This window comes from Theropithecus gelada, chromosome 3 (assembly GCF_003255815.1).
Source record: "Theropithecus gelada isolate Dixy chromosome 3, Tgel_1.0, whole genome shotgun sequence".
Taxonomy (NCBI): domain Eukaryota; kingdom Metazoa; phylum Chordata; class Mammalia; order Primates; family Cercopithecidae; genus Theropithecus; species Theropithecus gelada.
In genome coordinates this window covers 183,027,205-183,045,196 of record NC_037670.1, presented here as the reverse complement: position 1 = coordinate 183,045,196, position 17,992 = coordinate 183,027,205, and the positions used below count along the sequence as shown (strand labels likewise).

The following is a 17,992-nucleotide window of genomic DNA, read 5'->3' as shown; positions in this document are numbered from 1 at the left end:
ACTTTGATGGCCAAAATGAAGCTAATTGTTTTTTCTAGAAACTCCGTTACATCTGCATTTTAGAGCTCAGATGGAAACCTCCTTGCTCAGCAGCTGTCTTTCCAGAGAAGGCACAAAGGCTCACAGGTGTGCCCTGCACCTTTACGTGACCTGTGCTTTCACATTAGTGTCAGGGACACAGAAACACAGCCAGCACCCTCCGGACCCACCCAATGGCAGAAAGTGAGGTAAGAGCATTCACTCTCCTTTGTTGCCGGGCCTATTTTTATCCAGTTCAGTCTCTTCCCGGGAGAGCAGGTGAGCTCCGCAGAAGCAAGAGAGCAGTGGTTCAGGAGATGACTTCCAGACCCCAAAGAGAGATGCCGGTGGGAGCACACTTGCCCCTGGAGCCTCATCTCTGCCACCAGCCAGGCACCACCTCAGTTCTGTTTTTGTAGCCTTTGGTGCATGACCTCGGGGTCCCCATGGGAGGGGCTGGCTAGCTCTGCTGGATGAGCTAGCAGCTTCCCATCACAGCCCCCCAGGTGCCTTGCTCACTCGAGGGCTCAGGATTCCGTGAGCTCCTGCTTTTCCAGAGCCAGACAGGACTCTGCAGGTAAAGGAACCCTGGTCTTCGTTCTCACCTTAACGAGCATTTTTCCAACAGTAATGCTGGCTCCGTTCTGAATGTTTGAAAGTTTATATAATCGTGGTGTTAGAAGGGTATGTGGAATACTCACATTCCATGGCCTGGATTCGGCAACATTTTGCTGCATTTGGTCCCACTGTGTTTACAGACTCTAGAGGGCATATTTTGGGAAACCATGCCCGAGGCTCCTGACAATGGAGGCGTTTTAACAGGCAGGTCTGTCCCCTAACCAGCTCACATTCTGCCTCAGCATTTCCTTTTGGTGTTGAATTCTTCCTCTGTTCCCTGTGGTTCCTTTGAACTAGAATTTGATGCTAAAGGCTTGATTAGATTCAGGTCCAAGGCTTTCGGGAGGAAGACGTCTGGGGACACTGTGAGCCTGCTGGTGCATCTCCGAGTGTGCAGTCTTGCTGCCCGTCATGCCCCTTGACCTCACGATCCTGCCATCCGTCGTGCCCCTTGACCTCCTATTATGCTCTTTGTCACCTGGTTAGGAAGTGACCTCCAGAACTCCACGCATAAAAGCATCTCTTTCCCTTCATAGGGAGTCAAAGGGGGGCTAGAGGATCACCTGTGAGGTTGCCAGCACAGTGGTCTAAGCTCTGGTTCAACAACTTCTCACGTCTTGGCTTCCGTATCTGTCAAGATTCATATCCAATCAGTTGTCTTTGGAGGTTAAACCATGTTGACTTCTCCAATTCTAATAATTCTCTACACATCATTAATGAGCATTTGCAGTAAAGAAGGGCTTTTCTTCATTGACTGGGAAAGAACCATAATTCCTTTTAAAAGGACAGGATAAAACTTCAAGCATTTTTGGCCCTTATTAAATACTGAATAACTAGATTTCCTATCAGACAATTATTTCATTGCCATTTGTTTGTATCATAAACATTGTGGATATTGAGGATTACAAATGGGGCATTTAACTGTGTTATGGTTGTACTGTGGAATGTTATACAGCCATTAAAAATGATGGCATTCTACATGAATAACATGAAAAATATGCATGATATATTAAGTGGGAAAGCAAGGAAGATTTCCACATGTATATCATATTTTTGTAAAAAGAAATCATACATAACTTCTGTGTATCCCATGCACGTGTACCTAAGCATGTGTAACAGTGTGTCAAAATGAACTCCTGGGGTCTCAGATTCATTATGACCCTAAGCAGGGAGGTCCTTTTCCCAAGCAAGTCCCTGACGTTGCTGGACTCAGAAGTGGTGTCCTGATAGTTACCTCTGCCCTCGGAATGCCGTGCCTCTCCCCTGTCCCCTGTGGAGAGAGAGGACTGGAAGGAAAACCTCTCCTAGGTAAATGGAGCCCTGGGAGACGCCTCGTTCAGAAGGAGCTGGCCTGGGGCTGTGTCAGAGTCTGCCCAGCAGGACAAGGAAGGAGGAATCAGAACAGCAGCCTGGAGGGAGGGAGAGAGGGAGGTGACCACCCAGGCCTCTGGAGCAGGACAGGGGCAGTCTCCCACCCTCCCCTCCAGCCCCTCACACCCTGGGTGTAGGAAGGAGAGGCCTCCCCTCTTCCCATGCAGGTTTCTGCCCCAAAGCTTATTTAATATGTTTAGCTCCAAACTTTAATGTTTAAGTCGAAACTTAAAAAGCAGGCAAGGGTGCCTGGTGCAGAGGGTCGGCCAGGAGGCAGCAAAGTAGGGCTGGATGGCCCCTGTTTAAATCTAAGCTTAAATGTTTTAAGTTTGGAGCCAAGTGTATTAAATAAGGAAACCAAATCATACCTTAAACTAGATGGTTAGAAAATGAATTTTCAAAGAGTAGCCAGAAATACTAGGGACAGAGGCACCTGCTCAAGGAGGTGACAAGTGACAAGGCCCAGCCTCTTACCCGTCCTAAATGGCTGCAGTGGGACGCAGAGACGGAGCCTGCACAGCTGCACCTGCCGCCCAGGCTGCACACTAGCCTGTTACTACTCAGTGGCGCCGACGTGAGGCCTTCACTCTTCTGCCTGTGCCGTGTTGTGTTGGAACATGTTCCCAGCGGGCAGAGATTACTTTCCTAATTTGAAAATTTACATCTGGAAAAATGCTTGGAATCTTAAAGATATATTTAAGTGAGGCATGTGTATTGTCACCTTAGATATGAAAAGTTCTAGGCTGTTTCCTGTAAAAGAATCCTGGTGGCCCAGGGCAGCCTGGTGTGATGAGACTTCACGGTGGCCCCCTCTGTCCCCGCCTTCGTGACCTGGGAGGGATCCAGGTTCGGTGGGCAGTCCCTCCTTGGTGAGCACTCCACGGGAACTGTCCAGCCTTGCTTTGTTGCCTCCTGGACGACCCTCCACACCAGGCACCCTTGCCTGCTCTTCTCCCTGGTAGAAGGCTGCTCCTTATTTAAGAGACAGGTGAGGAGAATGACAAATACAGTAAGAAAAACACAAAATTGTTTTCCCATTCAGGGATGTTTAATATGAGTCTGGACTGAACCACCCCAGACCAAAATACCACGTTGTTCTGGTCACAGCAGATTTTATACAAAGAATCACCACAGTACAAGAAGGACTGTTTTTCTGGTTTCTCTTAAGGTAAGAAGAAAAGTCACTTTCTATAATGAAAGAACTTGGACCTGATCATGCATCTCTGTCTGGGCTGGAAGAGAGGGGCCAGTGGAGTCCGGCTCACGCCTGCCATTGAATGACAGCTACGTTTCCATTTCTCTCTTCCTTCCCCTCTATCTCATTCACCATAAACACCCACTGAAGCTGGAAGCACTGCACAAGAAGAGGCTGGATCAGGAGGCAGGGGAGGTGGATGCTGTTCTCCCACCTTGGTCTTGCTCATCGGGACCCGTGTTTTAAGCTCATTCCCTGAGATGGACCAGGCTGACTGCTTTCACATGCAACTCCTTGAGACACAGAAAATGGTATCCAGCAGCACACTCCATCACAACCAGGCAATCAGAATTCCTCCTGCGGGCGTTTTCCTCACGGCTATCTCCAGGAAGAATCCTGACTGTTACCGTTTGGGGCAGAAGCGGTGAGGATTGCAGAGAACTCAGCCACTCAGACATGAGGCTGGGAAGGTATTTAAACACCCACTTTCGGAAGGAGTGGTCACAAGGACTTCAGCAGTCCCCTGCAGGAAGAGAGAGACTCATCCTTCAGCCCGTTATTTGCCGTACAAGGAGAGTATTCGATGACTGTGATGCCCCCGGCCTCTCTGAGCTCCCCGTGAGAACCAGCTGGGACTTCCTGCTCTGCCCAGATTCTGGAGGAAGATTTGTTGTCACTTGAGACATAAATCAAGCTTTCTTGAATGGAGGATGTGATTCGAATTATTTGCTCCTCAATGTGTTGGAGGCAAGCTGTGATCTGAGCCGATGGCCAGTCTCAGGAGGCTTCGCTTCTCAGCTTTCCTTTTCCCACTCGCTGGTCCCTAGAGCTGCTCCCCAGTCCTGATGGGATGAAGCATCTTCAGCTCTCATGCCCCTCCTCCCAGTCCTGCTGACACTTGGTGGTCACTGATGACAGCAGCAGGGTGGCCTCCCATGACTCGGGCCTCCTGGGCCACCCACCCTCAACTGCCACCCTCTGTGGAGTTGCATGTGGGGTAGGGGCAGGTGACTGAAGAAGGAAGGAGGGTGTGGGGGAACCATGAGAAGATCTAGGGCACCACCTCCCAGAGCTGCCCATTGTCCAAAGAGAGCATAAGCTGCATGGCAAGCATGGTGTAGGTGACAACTGGAGTTGCACCCGTCTGTGTCCATGACTCAGGTCAGCAGGTGCAGCCCCACCTCCAATGTGACGCCCTGCATTGCCTTTGCGTGGTGCGGCACCATGTGTGATGTGCTCACTGTTATCCTGTCTGTTCACAGGCCATACAAAGGGGACAATCACACTGGGGCTCTCGCCTTCTTCAGGGAGTTGCTGGGAGGACAAAATGGAATATATGTAAAAGTCATTTCCTAGATAAGGGGGAGCATGTCGTGAGAGTCTCTTGAAATTTAATTGATGTTTCTGTCATTGAAATTGAAATAATGAGAAAATAAATCCAAATCCAGAACTCAAAGTCACACCTGTAACGTCATCTGTAAGAGCCAGGACTTCCTAGGGAGTCTCTGCAGCGAAGGCAGCGTCTTTGATACGACAGGACTGCAGGTTCCTGTAGGTTCCTCCCCCCTTTGGCTGGAAAGTGTCACATAACTGAGTTACTGCTGTGTCCCTCAGAATTCCACCTGGAGGAATTCCCAGCATCCTGGTAAGAACCTGTTCTTGCAGCAGCCTTTCCCAAACCCGGTGTATTTCGTTGAAGATGCTGTGAAGCCTCAGAAAAGTCAGAAGGCTGCACCGTCGCAGGGTCAGTTTTTCGGAACCACTCAGTCTACAATGTCTTTTTTAGGAGACTAAGCTGATTTTCAAGCAAAAAGTTAGGAAGCCACCACTGCCAGTCGACATCGAGAAGTCATTCATGGCCTGGAAGCTTCCAGCCCCCTGACCGGCCCCTGTGACTGACCATCGGTCACTGCCCACTCGGCCCACTTGCTTCCCTGAACGCATTGACCATGCGGGCACTGACCATGCTGGTGCCAACCCACTGCGGGGCCCTCTGGAGAGCCCATGTGACTCTGCTCCACCAGCTGTGTACTTCCCAGGAAGATTTGCTCCCGGTTACGTGTGGCTATGGCACAAATCTCCTGAAACTTGGCTTCAAAATTAGTAGTTGGCTCCTCCCAAGGCTCTGAGGTTGGCCCAGAAGGTTCTGCCCACGTCACCCAAGCTGTTCCTTCCCTACATTCAGCAGGTGCCTAAGCCTTTCTTCTCCCTGCAGCCTCTCCAACTGGGGCTCCCACCAACAGCTCCGACCCTTCCATGATGACCACCTTCCAGAAGGGAGCAGAGCCTGTCAGTCCGAGTGGTCAGCACAGGTCATGGCGCCACACAGCAGGGTAGGGACAAGACCCCATCTCCAGTGGGTGGAGCTGGTGTGCATGGGATGGGAGGAGCTCACAGCAGCCCTGGGAGATCTTGCTATTTACAAACGAATTGATGCCTCACACCTGTTGCCTGATTACTTAGCTAAACGCAGCCTAAGCTGGTATATGAAAGGAAGCACGTGGCCCCAGGAAGCTGACTTGTGTGCTCAGGAAAGACTGGAAGCAGCAGCAGAATCGGAGGTGAGAAGGGCAGCTATAGCGTGTGGGGCAGTTCGGACACCAGCTTTGCCAGCCTGAGTTCCTCCAGTCCCAGCACCCTGACCTTGGAGGTTGCAGGCAGCACGTCAGGGGCACGATCTGAAAAGGCCAAGGGGCGACCCAGCCAGCAAGCCTGAGCTCGGGGGCTTTGGTGACGCATTCTAAGCACTAGTGGTGACACACTTTGCTGTGTTCTAATTAAGGTGAGATGCCCAAAGCAGACAGACTGCAGTCCTGTTTCAGCCAGGCTTGCCCGCGAGGCCCTGGTCATCACTTCAGGTGAGAGGCTGCTGAGATCAGAGGAGGCTCCTTCTCTACCCCTCTGCCAAGTTTTGAAAGACGAAAATTGGGGTGATAAGTGAAACAACTTTATCATTTATATTGATTCATAAGTGTTTTGGATTATTTATGTGGGACATTTTAGCTGAAGACCAATGACCCAGAGAAGCGGCTCCTCTGAGCTTCTGCCTTGGTGTGTGAGCCAAAGGGTTTCACTGCTGTTTTCTCTCTCTCTTTGCTTCCTGATTTGTGAGACAGGTTTGCTGGGTTTGTGTTGCATTTGTCTAACTCTGACCCTAGACAGTGCTGTCGAGTAGAATTTCCCATGGTAGTGGAAATGCCGGTGTGATGGCTACCAGCCATGTTCCGCTGTGGAACATTCAAATGTGGAGGGTGCAACTGAGGAACCAAACCTTTAACTGCATCTCATTTTAATTAGCTTTCATTTAAATGGCCATGTGAGACTAGTGGTTGCCATACAGAAAGTACAGTTCTAGGGTTTTTTCTCTACTTTTTTACCAGTTTGTACCTCTTAGTTCATTTTCTTTTATCTGCTGTTTTAGCTGAAACTTACAACACACTGTTGAATAATGGATTGCAAGTACCCAACCTGGCTCCTCAGTTGTACAATTGTGTTTAAACATGTCTAATATTTGCTCTTTCTTTCTCTTTCTTCTTCCCTCCTCTTCCCTCCCTTCTTCTTCCTTTCTCTTTCTCTCACCCTCTCTCTTTTTTTTTTTCTTTCCTCTTTTCTTTTCTTTGAGACAGGGCCTCACTCAGTCACCCAGGCTGAACTCAAGCTCCTGGGCTCAAGCGATCCTCCTGCCTCAGCCTCCTGGGTGGTTGGGACTGCAGGCACTTACCAGGGTGCCTGGCTTAGGGCTTGCTATTTTTAACAAATATTCTCTGTGATGTTAAGGGAGTCTCATTATTTTACTCTTTTATTTAGGGTTTTAAATAAGTTAGAAATGGTCACTGAATTTCACCAAGTAACTTTTCAGAGTCTATTGATACAAACATTTTCCACTTTTCAGAGCGACCTTTGATTTTATGATCACCATCTCGAAAACCTAGGTTGCCACCAGAGCTTAACAAGTCCCATTTCCCTGACTGCCTTATCTGAGCACTTTTGTTTGTTTCTCACTACCTTCATCGCAAATCCTTTGTTTCATGAAATCTCGGCTGCCCACTGCTTTCCAAACGAACAGGCGTCTCCACGTGGCTGTGCTTCTCTCGGGGGTGACCCCTGCCTGCCTCCCCTTCTCCTCCCATGCCATCCTGTGACTCCGCGCACACTCCTACAGAAGGACTTGTTGCCTCTCCCGAATTTTCGCTGCCTCTCCCAAATTCGCTGTGCTGAATTTGAATCACTTATGTCCGACACTGAACTGATGGCCTGTTCACGCACTATTTTGCTTTGGCCTGCGCAATGTTTCTTAAAAATGTAAACATTTAAAAATGGGTATCTTAATATTATGATACACTTTAAATGCTAGTTTTCAACAAAGAGGGCATTTGTAAAGTTGTAAAAGGCAAATGATACTACAAGGCTGAATGAAGATAATAGTCTCTGGCCCCTCCTCAGCCCCTCCTCATCCCCAGTTCTCAGCCCTATGGCAGCATCTCTTTCATCTCTTCTCTGGTATTTATTTTATTTCTAAACAACATACTTATGCTCCTGTTTCGTTTCTTTCTTCCTCCCAATTTACGTCAGTGTCCATTAGATTTCTAACAAGAATAAAGATCTCTCTCCTGTGCTGTTCTCACCACCCAAGCCTAATTTATCATCCCGCCAGCCTCCTGGTGGACTCACCTCACATTGCTGGTGTACATTATTGCCATCACAGTTGAGCCACATAATATTCCGCATTTCCTTTCTTCAGAACTTTATGCTTTTCCTCGTTTTTCTGTTGCTGGGTTTTTCACCTACCTGTAAATAATTAGGCATCAAACCTCGGGCCAGAACAGCAACAGCAAAACACTCTCAAGACACTGCACTCATGAGGTGGTCTCAGGGTTCCATTTTTGTCTCCTAGAGCCACTCCCTCTGGAGTCCCCCTCTTTGTCCAGATGGGATCCTCGGGCTGGAGTCTGGCCCTAGGCAGGCACTGTGAGCCGCCTGCTCACACAGTCGGGGTCCTCGGGCGGGGGTCTGGCTCCAGGAAGGCGCCGTGAGCCTCCTCCTCACAGTCGGGGCTCTGGGCCGGGCCGGTCCCAGGTAGGCCCCATGAGCCTCCTCCTCACAGTCGGGGCTCTCGGCCGGGCCGGTCCCAGGTAGGTGCGTGGCCCGGCCTCCAGGAGGCTGCAGTCTCAGAGCCCGGGACTCCACCCGGACGCGGTTCCCTGCAGCGTCCTCCGCCCGTGCCAGTGCGGGGGACACCGATGGCCCGTCTCTCGCATCTCCCCGTGCTCTGCCTGGCTGTTGAACACAGTTGCTTCTGTCTGCAAGGCCGTAGGGACATCTCTTGGTGCTGCCCTTTCAAATTTTGGGGTGTCCTTTCCGTGAGGTTGAGAAGCTGAGGGAGAAACTCCTACATGCCCTCCTGGCGGCTGTTGCCGGGAGGTGGCAGCCTGTGCCACGCGTGCGCCCCCCGCACTGTGGCTGCGCTTCCCGCTGCACTTCCGGCTGCACTTCCGGCTGCTAGCTCAGCCTCGGGGTCCTGACACCCTCCAGTCCGCGTCCTCACATCCTGACAGCTTCTAGCTCTGTTCCCTCACGTGCGGTTCAGTAAAGGAACAAATGAACGGAAGGCTTTACCTAGACATTGAAGGGATCAGATGACAAGCTCTAGACATTTGAATCAAATCCTACTGTAATGCAAAGACAGTTTGATGTGGTATGAATTTAGTATCTCTGTTGCAATTTAAAGCAGCAATTAGTATTATACAATATATAATTATTGCATTATAATTTATATTATGTATTAGTTATCTTATTATATATTATCTTATTTATTGTGTATTTATTGAAGCAAGGTCTTGCTCTGTCGCTTGGGCTGGAGTGTAGTGGCATGATCTTTACTCACTGCAGCCTCGACCTCTCAGGCTCAAGTGATCCTCCCACTTCAGCCTCCCAAGTAGCTGGGACTATAGGCATGCTCTGTTACCTCCAGTGAATTTTTAAATATTTTCTGTAGAGATGGGGTCTCACTATGTTGCCCACGCTGGTCTTGAAGTCTTGGGCTCAAGGGATCATCCTGCCTCAGCCTGCCAAAGTGTTGAGATTACAAACATGAGTCACCGCACCCAGCCCATTGTTTTAAAATAGCAATATCATATAATTATTACTTTGTTTTTGTGTGACTGAGTTTTGCTTTGTCACCCAAGCTGGAGTGCAATGGTGCAATCTCGGCTCGCTGCAACCTCTGCCTACTGGGTTCAAGCAATTCTCCTCCCTTAGCCTCCCGAGTAGCTGGGATTACAGGCATGTACCACCACAACCAGCTAATTTTTGTATTTTCAGTAGAGACAGGGTTTCACCATGTTGGCCAGGCTGGTCTCGCACTCCTGACCTCAAATGATCCACCAACCTCGGCCTCCCAACGTGCTGGGATTACAGGCGTGAGCCACTGCACCCAGCCATTACTATCATCAAGGCAGAAATTTGTCATTTTGTTGTAAAAAGCTGAACCTTCAAAATAACCAGCCACAAAACTGCCAGAGCTTGCTGTTTTATAGGAGATGGACAGAACTTGGCTGATCACATGCAGAGTCTTCACTTAGAGGCCTAGACATCTTCATTTTCCTCTCCACCTTGTTCACTCTTGGCTAGGAACCCCATCCTGACACCTCTCCACCACCTGCCCTACACACCAGAGTTAGAGGTGCTTGGTTTATGAACTTAGCACTTAAATAACTCTACTACTTAGACTTTAAGCAGCCTTACACGGGCGCTCATACCTGGTGGGCCTGAGGCACATCTGGAGTTTCTAGTGATGCATTTGTATTTGATCACTTGTTTTGAACATTTTAAAAGAAAATCAACATTTTCTTTAAATATGTTAACATTAATGTAATATGAATTTATGTACTTACTCAAGTATTGGTATGTAATTTTATTTTATAATAAACATATTTTCACTTTTATTGAAAGTATTTAGAAACTATTTTCATCTGCAAAACTTAGCTCATGGCCAACTTTTCAGAGACATTTCTGTATTCTTGAAAGTAAAACACTCCTGTGTTCACACCAAAGCCGTGTGTTCCCCATGGATGTATTCCTACAGTTATTGCACAGGACTGGGTGGCATACGCTGAAAGGAAAACTGACGTTTGCTTGTTTGTTTGTTTGTTAGTTTTTACCGAGGCCAGCACATTGCTTTTCTGATATTGAGGTTTAAGTATAAGATAAAATTTTAGAGGTCTCAAATATAGTGTAAATACCATGGACAAGTAGGAAAAAGTACTGGATTTAAACATGGATTCCATCACTGTTGTGTGACATTGAGAAGTCATTAAATGATTTGAACCTTACTGCTTTTCATCTGGAAGATAATTAATACAATATTTTGATATCTTACCTTCACCAGGTGGCTATTAAGACCAAATAAGAGGTCTAAAAAGGTTTAAGCTATGCATTATGCAAATTATTTGATAACTCCATGCAGGTAACCTAAGATTTTGTTGCTAATAAGGCATCTTGACAGTGAAAAATCAACCAAATATTATCAAATACTTCAATTTGCAAATAATCATTGAAGTCAGATTCCACAGAAGCACAAGCACACTTTCCCCGGGCGTCGCCCTCCCCGACCGGCCCTTGCACTAACACCCAGTGGTGCCCACTTTGTCACACTGGGAAATGCTGATCACAAGAAGTAATGATTCTCTTAAAATTCAGAAGGTACATGGTATACACTGAATTACTCAAATGCTTTCTACTACCATATGGTTATTCCTCCAAAGCTCATTGAGATGAACCCACAAGCTAACTATAGTCTCAGTAATTGCGTTGGTGCATGTTTCACAGAAAAGGAGTTTGCGAGGCAGTTATCTCATGAATGGCATTTCTATTTGTGACGCTTCTTTCACCTTGCACCCGCCTCACTCTGCTTCTCTCCTTCCAGCCTGCAGTGGCGTCTGGGACAACATCACATGCTGGCGGCCTGCCAACGTGGGAGAGACGGTCACGGTGCCCTGCCCAAAAGTCTTCAGCAATTTTTACAGCAAAGCAGGTACTGTCCGTGGGTTGAGTTCCTGAGCTCCTCCAGGGTGTTTGCATCTGAGCGTCCACGTTTTCCATCCAAGAAGCAGGAACAGCACTTTCCTTCAGGCATCTCCTCCCACCCTGGGGGTCAGGGAACGGCTGTGGCATACTGGGGTGAGTGCCCGTCTTAGGGAGCAGAAGGGCATCACCTGCCTTCAGCCAAACCGCAGAGAGCAGGGCAACTGCAGGGAAAGAACCAGGTTAGACAGGAGCCACATGGGAACCAAAGCATGGGAAACATGCATGAGAGGGGAGGGGAGGCAAGGGGGGCATAAAGGAGGCTCCCCTCCTCCTGCGGAGTCGGCCTGTGGACCCCGGAGAGCACGCTCTGGAAGTTTCTGGGAAGTGAGAAATGTGGCACCCAGAGCCTCCATGCTCAGGGCAGAGGCCCCAGGACGCACCTAGTTTACCGAACCCATTCCCCCGACCTCCCTGCCACCTCACTGGCTTGATGCTGCCTGGAATTCGCAGTTTCTCTGGGCTTCCAGGCTCCTCCTCGGCACCCAGGGCATGCTCTGTGTGCGGCAAATACCTCTTGGCCGAGTCCTGAGAGAAGGGTTTATTTGTTTTTGTGAGTGATTCAGATTTTCACAGCGTGAAGAAATCTGTTCAGAAAAATAGAAAACATAAGAAACATCTGGAAACAGAAAGCATAATACTTTGAAATACTATGGAGAATTTGCTTTTACCTTAGACAGAGGTTAAAGGGTAAGGACTTTGGGAAGTAATAATGCTGTAGTGTTTGAAAGCAGATTATTGGAAAAGAGATTGGGACAGAGGAGAAGGAGATTCCAAAAGGAAGATTTTGACTTTCTCACCCCGAGTTGCCAGCAGAGCAGCCTGAAGGTGGGGACCGTACTTGCGTTAGCATCATTACCCACCCCTGAGTTAGAACCGAAGTCACTTTAGAGAACCTGGACTTTAAGAACTGTTCCCTCCAATCAGTAGCATTTCTACCGAGCAGCTTGGGCTGCATCCGTTCTTCTGGAGAGCTGGAGAGAATTGGCATGGACTCCGGCTTTCCTAGTCGATGGCATGGTTCTGAGGCTTCCAGAAAGCACCCAGCAGCCTGGTAGTTTGCACACTGGCAAACACCAAAACACAGTCTGGCATCTGCCAGACAGAAGCCATCTGGGCACCAGGCGCCCAGGCCGGTGAGGCTCTGGCCCTGCCCGGAAGCATCCTGCGCCCCGTGGAAGTGTGAAAACTCCTAGTCGGTTTTGGGTGAAATGCTTATTCCACCTTTTTCCCAAGCGGGGAGCATGACACCACCTTGCTAGTGTGAGGAAACCTGTGGTGTTTCCCCAAGTCTGAGTAGTTGCAGCTAGATGGTCTGAAATGCAGGGGAAATATGCTGCTACTTTTTCAACCCATCGGAAAAACGTGAGCTATGCGATGACATGCATAAACTGTGGAAGGATGGTCCCCATGGAGTGTCCGCATGGAATTCATCCCTGGGGCATTAAATGGGCATCCTTTGCAAATACTTAGAGAGATGTGGATATGACTGGGGGCCAAGCAGGACTGGGGTGAAACCACCTGGCATCGTACCACAGGGACTGAGGCATCAGAGACTAAATTCGGCAGGGATAACTGGAGAGTCTTGAAATGAAATGAAAGTCAGGCTCGCATCTGCGTGGTGCTCTGTGGTCTACAGAACGCTCTACACATGTGATGGCTGCTCCTCCCGTGACCTGTAAGGAAAGCTGGGTCACAGAACACACGCGGAATCATTTCCGCCCACAAACCCAGGTGTTCCAGAAATAAGTCACCATTCTAACAAAGCGTTGTTTTCTCTTTTGATTTCTCATCCTTCCAGCAGGTGGGAGGTTTGGGGGCTGTCTGTCCTACACTAGGCAGGTGGCCTCTGGGCATCATCACGCGTGCCCGGCTCATCGTCACAGTGACCAGCACACTGGCACCCTACATCTCTGTGCCAGGCGGGACCCTGGGCCGTGTCCAGAAGCAGTGGGCAGCTCCTTCTGCAGGTCCTAACCCTGCCCTGCAGCAGTGGGACCCGGGATGCAGGTGCTCTCCCCACCCGGGCTGGACTTTACCGCTGCTGCTTGGGGAAAGCTGTGAGGATCAGGTGCTTCGGGTATTTCCTGCCCCATCCCCTCCAGGAGGCAGTGAGCCAGCTGTCTGCATAGAGGAGAAAAAGGAAGCAGGAGCCGGGATGAGAGGCACAAGGACTCATCACCGGGAGGACAGCCTTCTGTGGACAGCTCCTGTTCAAGCCCCATGCTCAGGGCCCAGGAGGCAGCTCCAACAGCTGTGTGCTGGCCTCTCTCCCTTGACTTGCTTTCTGTGTTTCCAGTTGCTGCTGGTGCCCACCTGCCAATTCTGCATGGCACTGTTGTAGCCAGACCCAGGACAGCAGCTCAGCCACCCATCCAGCACAGGTGTAAGGCCAGGTGTGGTTCTGAGCCTTTAAAGGGACATCAGCACATCCCCCAGTGGAGGATGATGTAGCCTCATGGGGCTTGGAATAGTCGCTGAGAGCACTGAAGCCCTAAGGGAGGCCTTCAAGTATTTGTCATCTTGCAAGTGGGCGAGAGCGTGCCCCCGCGCCCCACAGCCTTTCTTTGCATCTCCCTGGCCTCTCTGCATCTCCCTGGCCTCTCTCCGCATCTCCCTGGCCTCTCTGCCCCTGGATGGTCTCTCTCTGTACCTCCCTGGCCTCTCTGACCCTCCCTGGCCTCTCTCAGCACCTCCCTGGCCTCTCTCTGCCCCCACCGATCTCTGCAGGTTGCCACCTCAGGCATTTCCTCTCCTTCCACATTTGCCCCGTGTGTCTCAGGAGTGAGAAGTCAGAAAGGATAAAAAACCTGTGAGGGAATCTGCACTTCACAGAATGACTGACTGACTGAGTTTTTGGAGTTTTATTTAAGTATCTTCTTTGGATTGGTAAACACTGATCTCCTGTAGGAAGGAAAAAAGGCCACACCTCGCAGAAGATGAGTGACAGCCTCAGCTCCCACCGAGGTCCTGGCTTCCAGACTCAGGATCGGGGCCTGTAGGTGCCCTGCTCAGGTGAGAGCCAGGCTGTCAGGTGTGGCGCTTGGCCCATCACTCCCCAGTGTGACTTTGGGCAAGTGACACTTCTTCCTCAGCCTTGGCCGTCTCATCTCTGAGATTAATTGGAGAGCCGCCTCCTGTGGCTGTCAAGATTAACTGGGTTGATGCAGACACAGAGCCTGGTGTTCCTGAGGGCTCAGTGAGTCGGAGCGGCCACTAGCACATGACTACTATTATGATAATAACTATTAAGAGTGCTGTTCCTGAGTCTGTGGTGGGCACATCATTTATCTTTGTAGATCTGTCTCCTTGTCTGCACAATGGGGCGGTGGGACCGGGTCTCTAGGAGTCTCACCCCTTTTAGGGCTCTGTTTTGCCTGTACTGTGTAAGGGGTCTCTGCAGCTAAGCGGCCCCCAGACCTTACTGGGGCTCCCTGTGTGAGGCGTGGGCCTTGTAGTCAGAGCCCCTGATTGGTGATGGTGTCGGGGTGCCAGTGTGCAGGGCCAGCCCTGTGGCCTCGCTGAGACCAGTCTCCTACCCCACTGCTCCCCAGTAGAGCCAGGGCCTGGCCCAGCCAGCCCTCCCTCTGCTTCTCACCACTGCATGACAAGAATAACGCATGCACCCCACTCAGAAACCGAGTCTTGAAGCCTTGTTTTCCCTTCTGTAAAATGGGAACTGCAGTGCCCACCAAGTCTGTCTTGCAAGGTTGTCTTGAAATTAAAAAGTCATGGGAGTGGAAATATTTGCTAAATCCAAAGCCCCAGAACCTTCCAGTCCCCCGGGCAGGGAGACAGGGGCCCCACTCTGGCCATGCCAGGTGCAGGAGTGCATGGAGGGGTCTGGCTTCCTGGGCTCTGCTGTGGGGGTGATCCTGACGCCATGCAGCCATGCTCGGGGCAAGGCTGGCACGGCATTCAGTGCCTGGTTTTATTCTTACAGCTCAGACACCTTTGAGAGCTCTATCACCTACTGTTCTGTGTGGCCGTCTGCTAAGGACACACAAATACAAGGAACATTGAATTTCTGAGCTTACATACGATTTTAGTTCCTTAGGAGCAAACAATGAGATTGTAAGGGCACAATTGCCTTAATTTCCTACAATTAAACTGTAATTCCGCCATCCTTTCTTCCAACACCAGTGGCCAAATGGAGCCTGCCCTACTGGGTCACGGTTGGTGGTGAGGGCCTGGCTGGGAGGAGGGAAGGTGCTGTCAGGAACTGGGGCAGGCCGGGCACCCAGTCACCGTCAGTGGTGAGGGCCTGGCCGGGAGGAGGGAGGGTGCTGTCAGGAACGGAGCAGGCCGGGCACCCAGTCACCATCAGTGGTGAGGGCCTGGCCAGGAGGAGGGTTGAACTGGATGTCAGGAACTGGATGGAGCCTGCCCTGCAGGTTCATGGTTGGTAGTGAGGGCCTGGCAGGAAGGAGGGAGGGTGCTGTCAGGAACTGGGACAGGCCGAGCACCCAGTCACCGTTGGTGGTGAGGGCCTGGCTGGGAGGAGGGAGGAACTGGATGTCAGGAACTGGATGCAGCCTGCCCTGCTGGGTCATGGTCGGTGGTGAGGGCCTGGCCGGGAGGAGGGAGGGTGCTGTCAGGAACGGAGCAGGCCAGGCACCGGCTCCAGGACGGCCAAGGCTTGGCTGTAAACATCACTTATGGTGGCAGAACCTAAGAGTCTGTTAAGAATTTTCGTTCTGCCCCAGAAGAACTACATTTACAGTTGTGGTAATTCTGACTTACGACACAGCGCGTTCACTCTCATCTCAGGCCCCACCAGCCCCGAGAGGTGACCTGCGGGCCAGGTCACGTGGACTGGGAGGCCAAGGAAGGTTTTTTGAGTAGCAGCCCTGTCTCCTAGCTGAGCCCTGGGCATGGGAAGCATTTTCAGAGCACACGGGCTCAGCACAGACTAAGGTCCCTTCTAAGGCCAGTTTTCATGGACTTGCAGATAAAATATCTGAACTTCACTTTCCAGGAAACATAAGCAAAAACTGTACGAGTGACGGATGGTCGGAGACGTTCCCAGATTTCATCGATGCCTGTGGCTACAGCGACCCGGAGGACGAGAGCAAGGTAGGCTCCCGCGGGCTGCCACGGTGGTGGGTTCCGCTTCCTGACCCTGCACCAGCAGCCCCCTCCTGCCCTGCAAGAATTATGTAGATTTTTCCCCTAAATAATCCTCTGAGTACCGACGCTACTTCCCGCTTTCCAAGTTAAGCAGAGTCCCTGTTTCCATTCTGCTGCACTTGGGATTGTTTGATTGTTCCGTCATTTTGCAGGCAGGGAAAGGCAGGTTTTCCTGACCTGCTGTGTGCATGTCTGGGAGATGGTGAGGAAGATCTAAGAGAGGCCCCGCCTGCCCGAAAGTAACTTTTCAGATGGGTCCTGGAGAGCACACCCTTTCTGCATTTGGATTTCTTGTCCCATTTAAGATTTTGCCACATTCTGGGCATTGAGAAGCCAGTGCCGTGGTTTCCTGACCCTGAGCCTGCAGCAGGAGATGTGACCACAATTAGGGTGTCTTTTCAAGCTAAGAGACCTGGCTTGTCCTCGGCCAGGAGGCGTCTGGGAGCAGGGGTCCCAGGGTGAGTTGGGGACCCCCCATCCGGGCTGCACAAACTTGCTGCAGTGACCTGGGGCTCTCGGGCGTTATGTCCACTGCGAACCCTTCTGCAGGGCTGTGATGTTTCAGTAATGAGGATGTTTCTCCCAAGTGTGGGATGAGTGGCCTTAAGCTCTGCTCCATCTGTGCCAACTTCCCCAGCTCTGCCTCAGGCGGCTGCTCCTCCCGAGGGCTCACTCTCCACAACATTGGCCTGTGGTTTATCAGCAGACAGACCTCCGTCCTTCCCCGAAGCCCTGGCAGCACCATGTGGGTGCCCGGTGCCCTACCAACCCGCAGCCAGAGGTGTGTGCAGAGGGTGCTCCCTGCACAGGCGAGGCAGGGGGCAGGGGATGCACTGGAGGCTGCTCTAAGGAGCCCTGGAAAGGGTCGCACTCCCCACATGCAAACTTTCTCCTGCAAGTCCACAGAATTCCCGGCGAAACCATCAGCTCGTGGGCCGATCGCCTCCTGCCCTGACTGTGCTCCACCTGCCCCTCCTGGAGGTGTGGCTTCTGCCCTCGGGGTCCCCAGGGGATGGTGGCAATGCTGCCTGGCTGCCTCTTGGGAGAATGAGCCCAACTTTCTCCCAGAGGCTTCCTCTGCTCACTTTCACAACTCTAAGCCAGTTCTCTCTCCACCAAATTATTAAACCCTAGGAAAGGAAGTATCTTATGCAGTGACCAATATCCCAACAACTGGAAGATAAAACTCCTGACCCTGGTATATTAGTTCATTTTCACTCTGCTGGTAAAGATGTACCTGAGACTGGGCAATTTATAAGAAACAGAGCTTTCATGGACTCACAGTTCCGTGTGGCTGAGGGGGCCTCACAATCATGGCAGCAGGCAGAAGAGAGAATGAGAGTCAAGCGAAGGGGAAACCCCTTATCAAACCATCAGACCTCGTGAGACCCATTCGCGTCCACAAGAACAGTCTGGGGGAGCCGCCCCCATCATTCAGTTCCCTCCCACTGAGTCCCTCCCACAACACATCGGAATCATGGGAGCTACAATTCAAGATGAGATTTGGGTGGGGACGCAGGCAAACCACATCGCGTGACCAGTGGATAAGGTGGTGGCGGCTGATGTTGGCGGGTGTTA

The 17,992-nt window shown here is 50.8% G+C and overlaps 1 protein-coding gene across 3 annotated transcripts in view; it reads left to right on the top strand.

Moving 5' to 3' along the window:
- VIPR2 (vasoactive intestinal peptide receptor 2) overlaps positions 1–17,992 on the top strand; it is a 104,016-nt gene that overhangs the window by 21,438 nt on the left and 64,586 nt on the right. For all 3 annotated transcript variants that reach the window (XR_003118602.1, XM_025379729.1, XM_025379728.1), the window contains exons 3-4: positions 11,127–11,234; positions 16,263–16,360. Coding sequence is in view for 2 of the 3 variants with exons in the window: in XM_025379729.1 (XP_025235514.1) it covers positions 11,127–11,234; positions 16,263–16,360 (206 nt within the window). In the remaining variant the exon portion in view is untranslated. The remainder of the gene's footprint in view (positions 1–11,126; positions 11,235–16,262; positions 16,361–17,992) is intronic.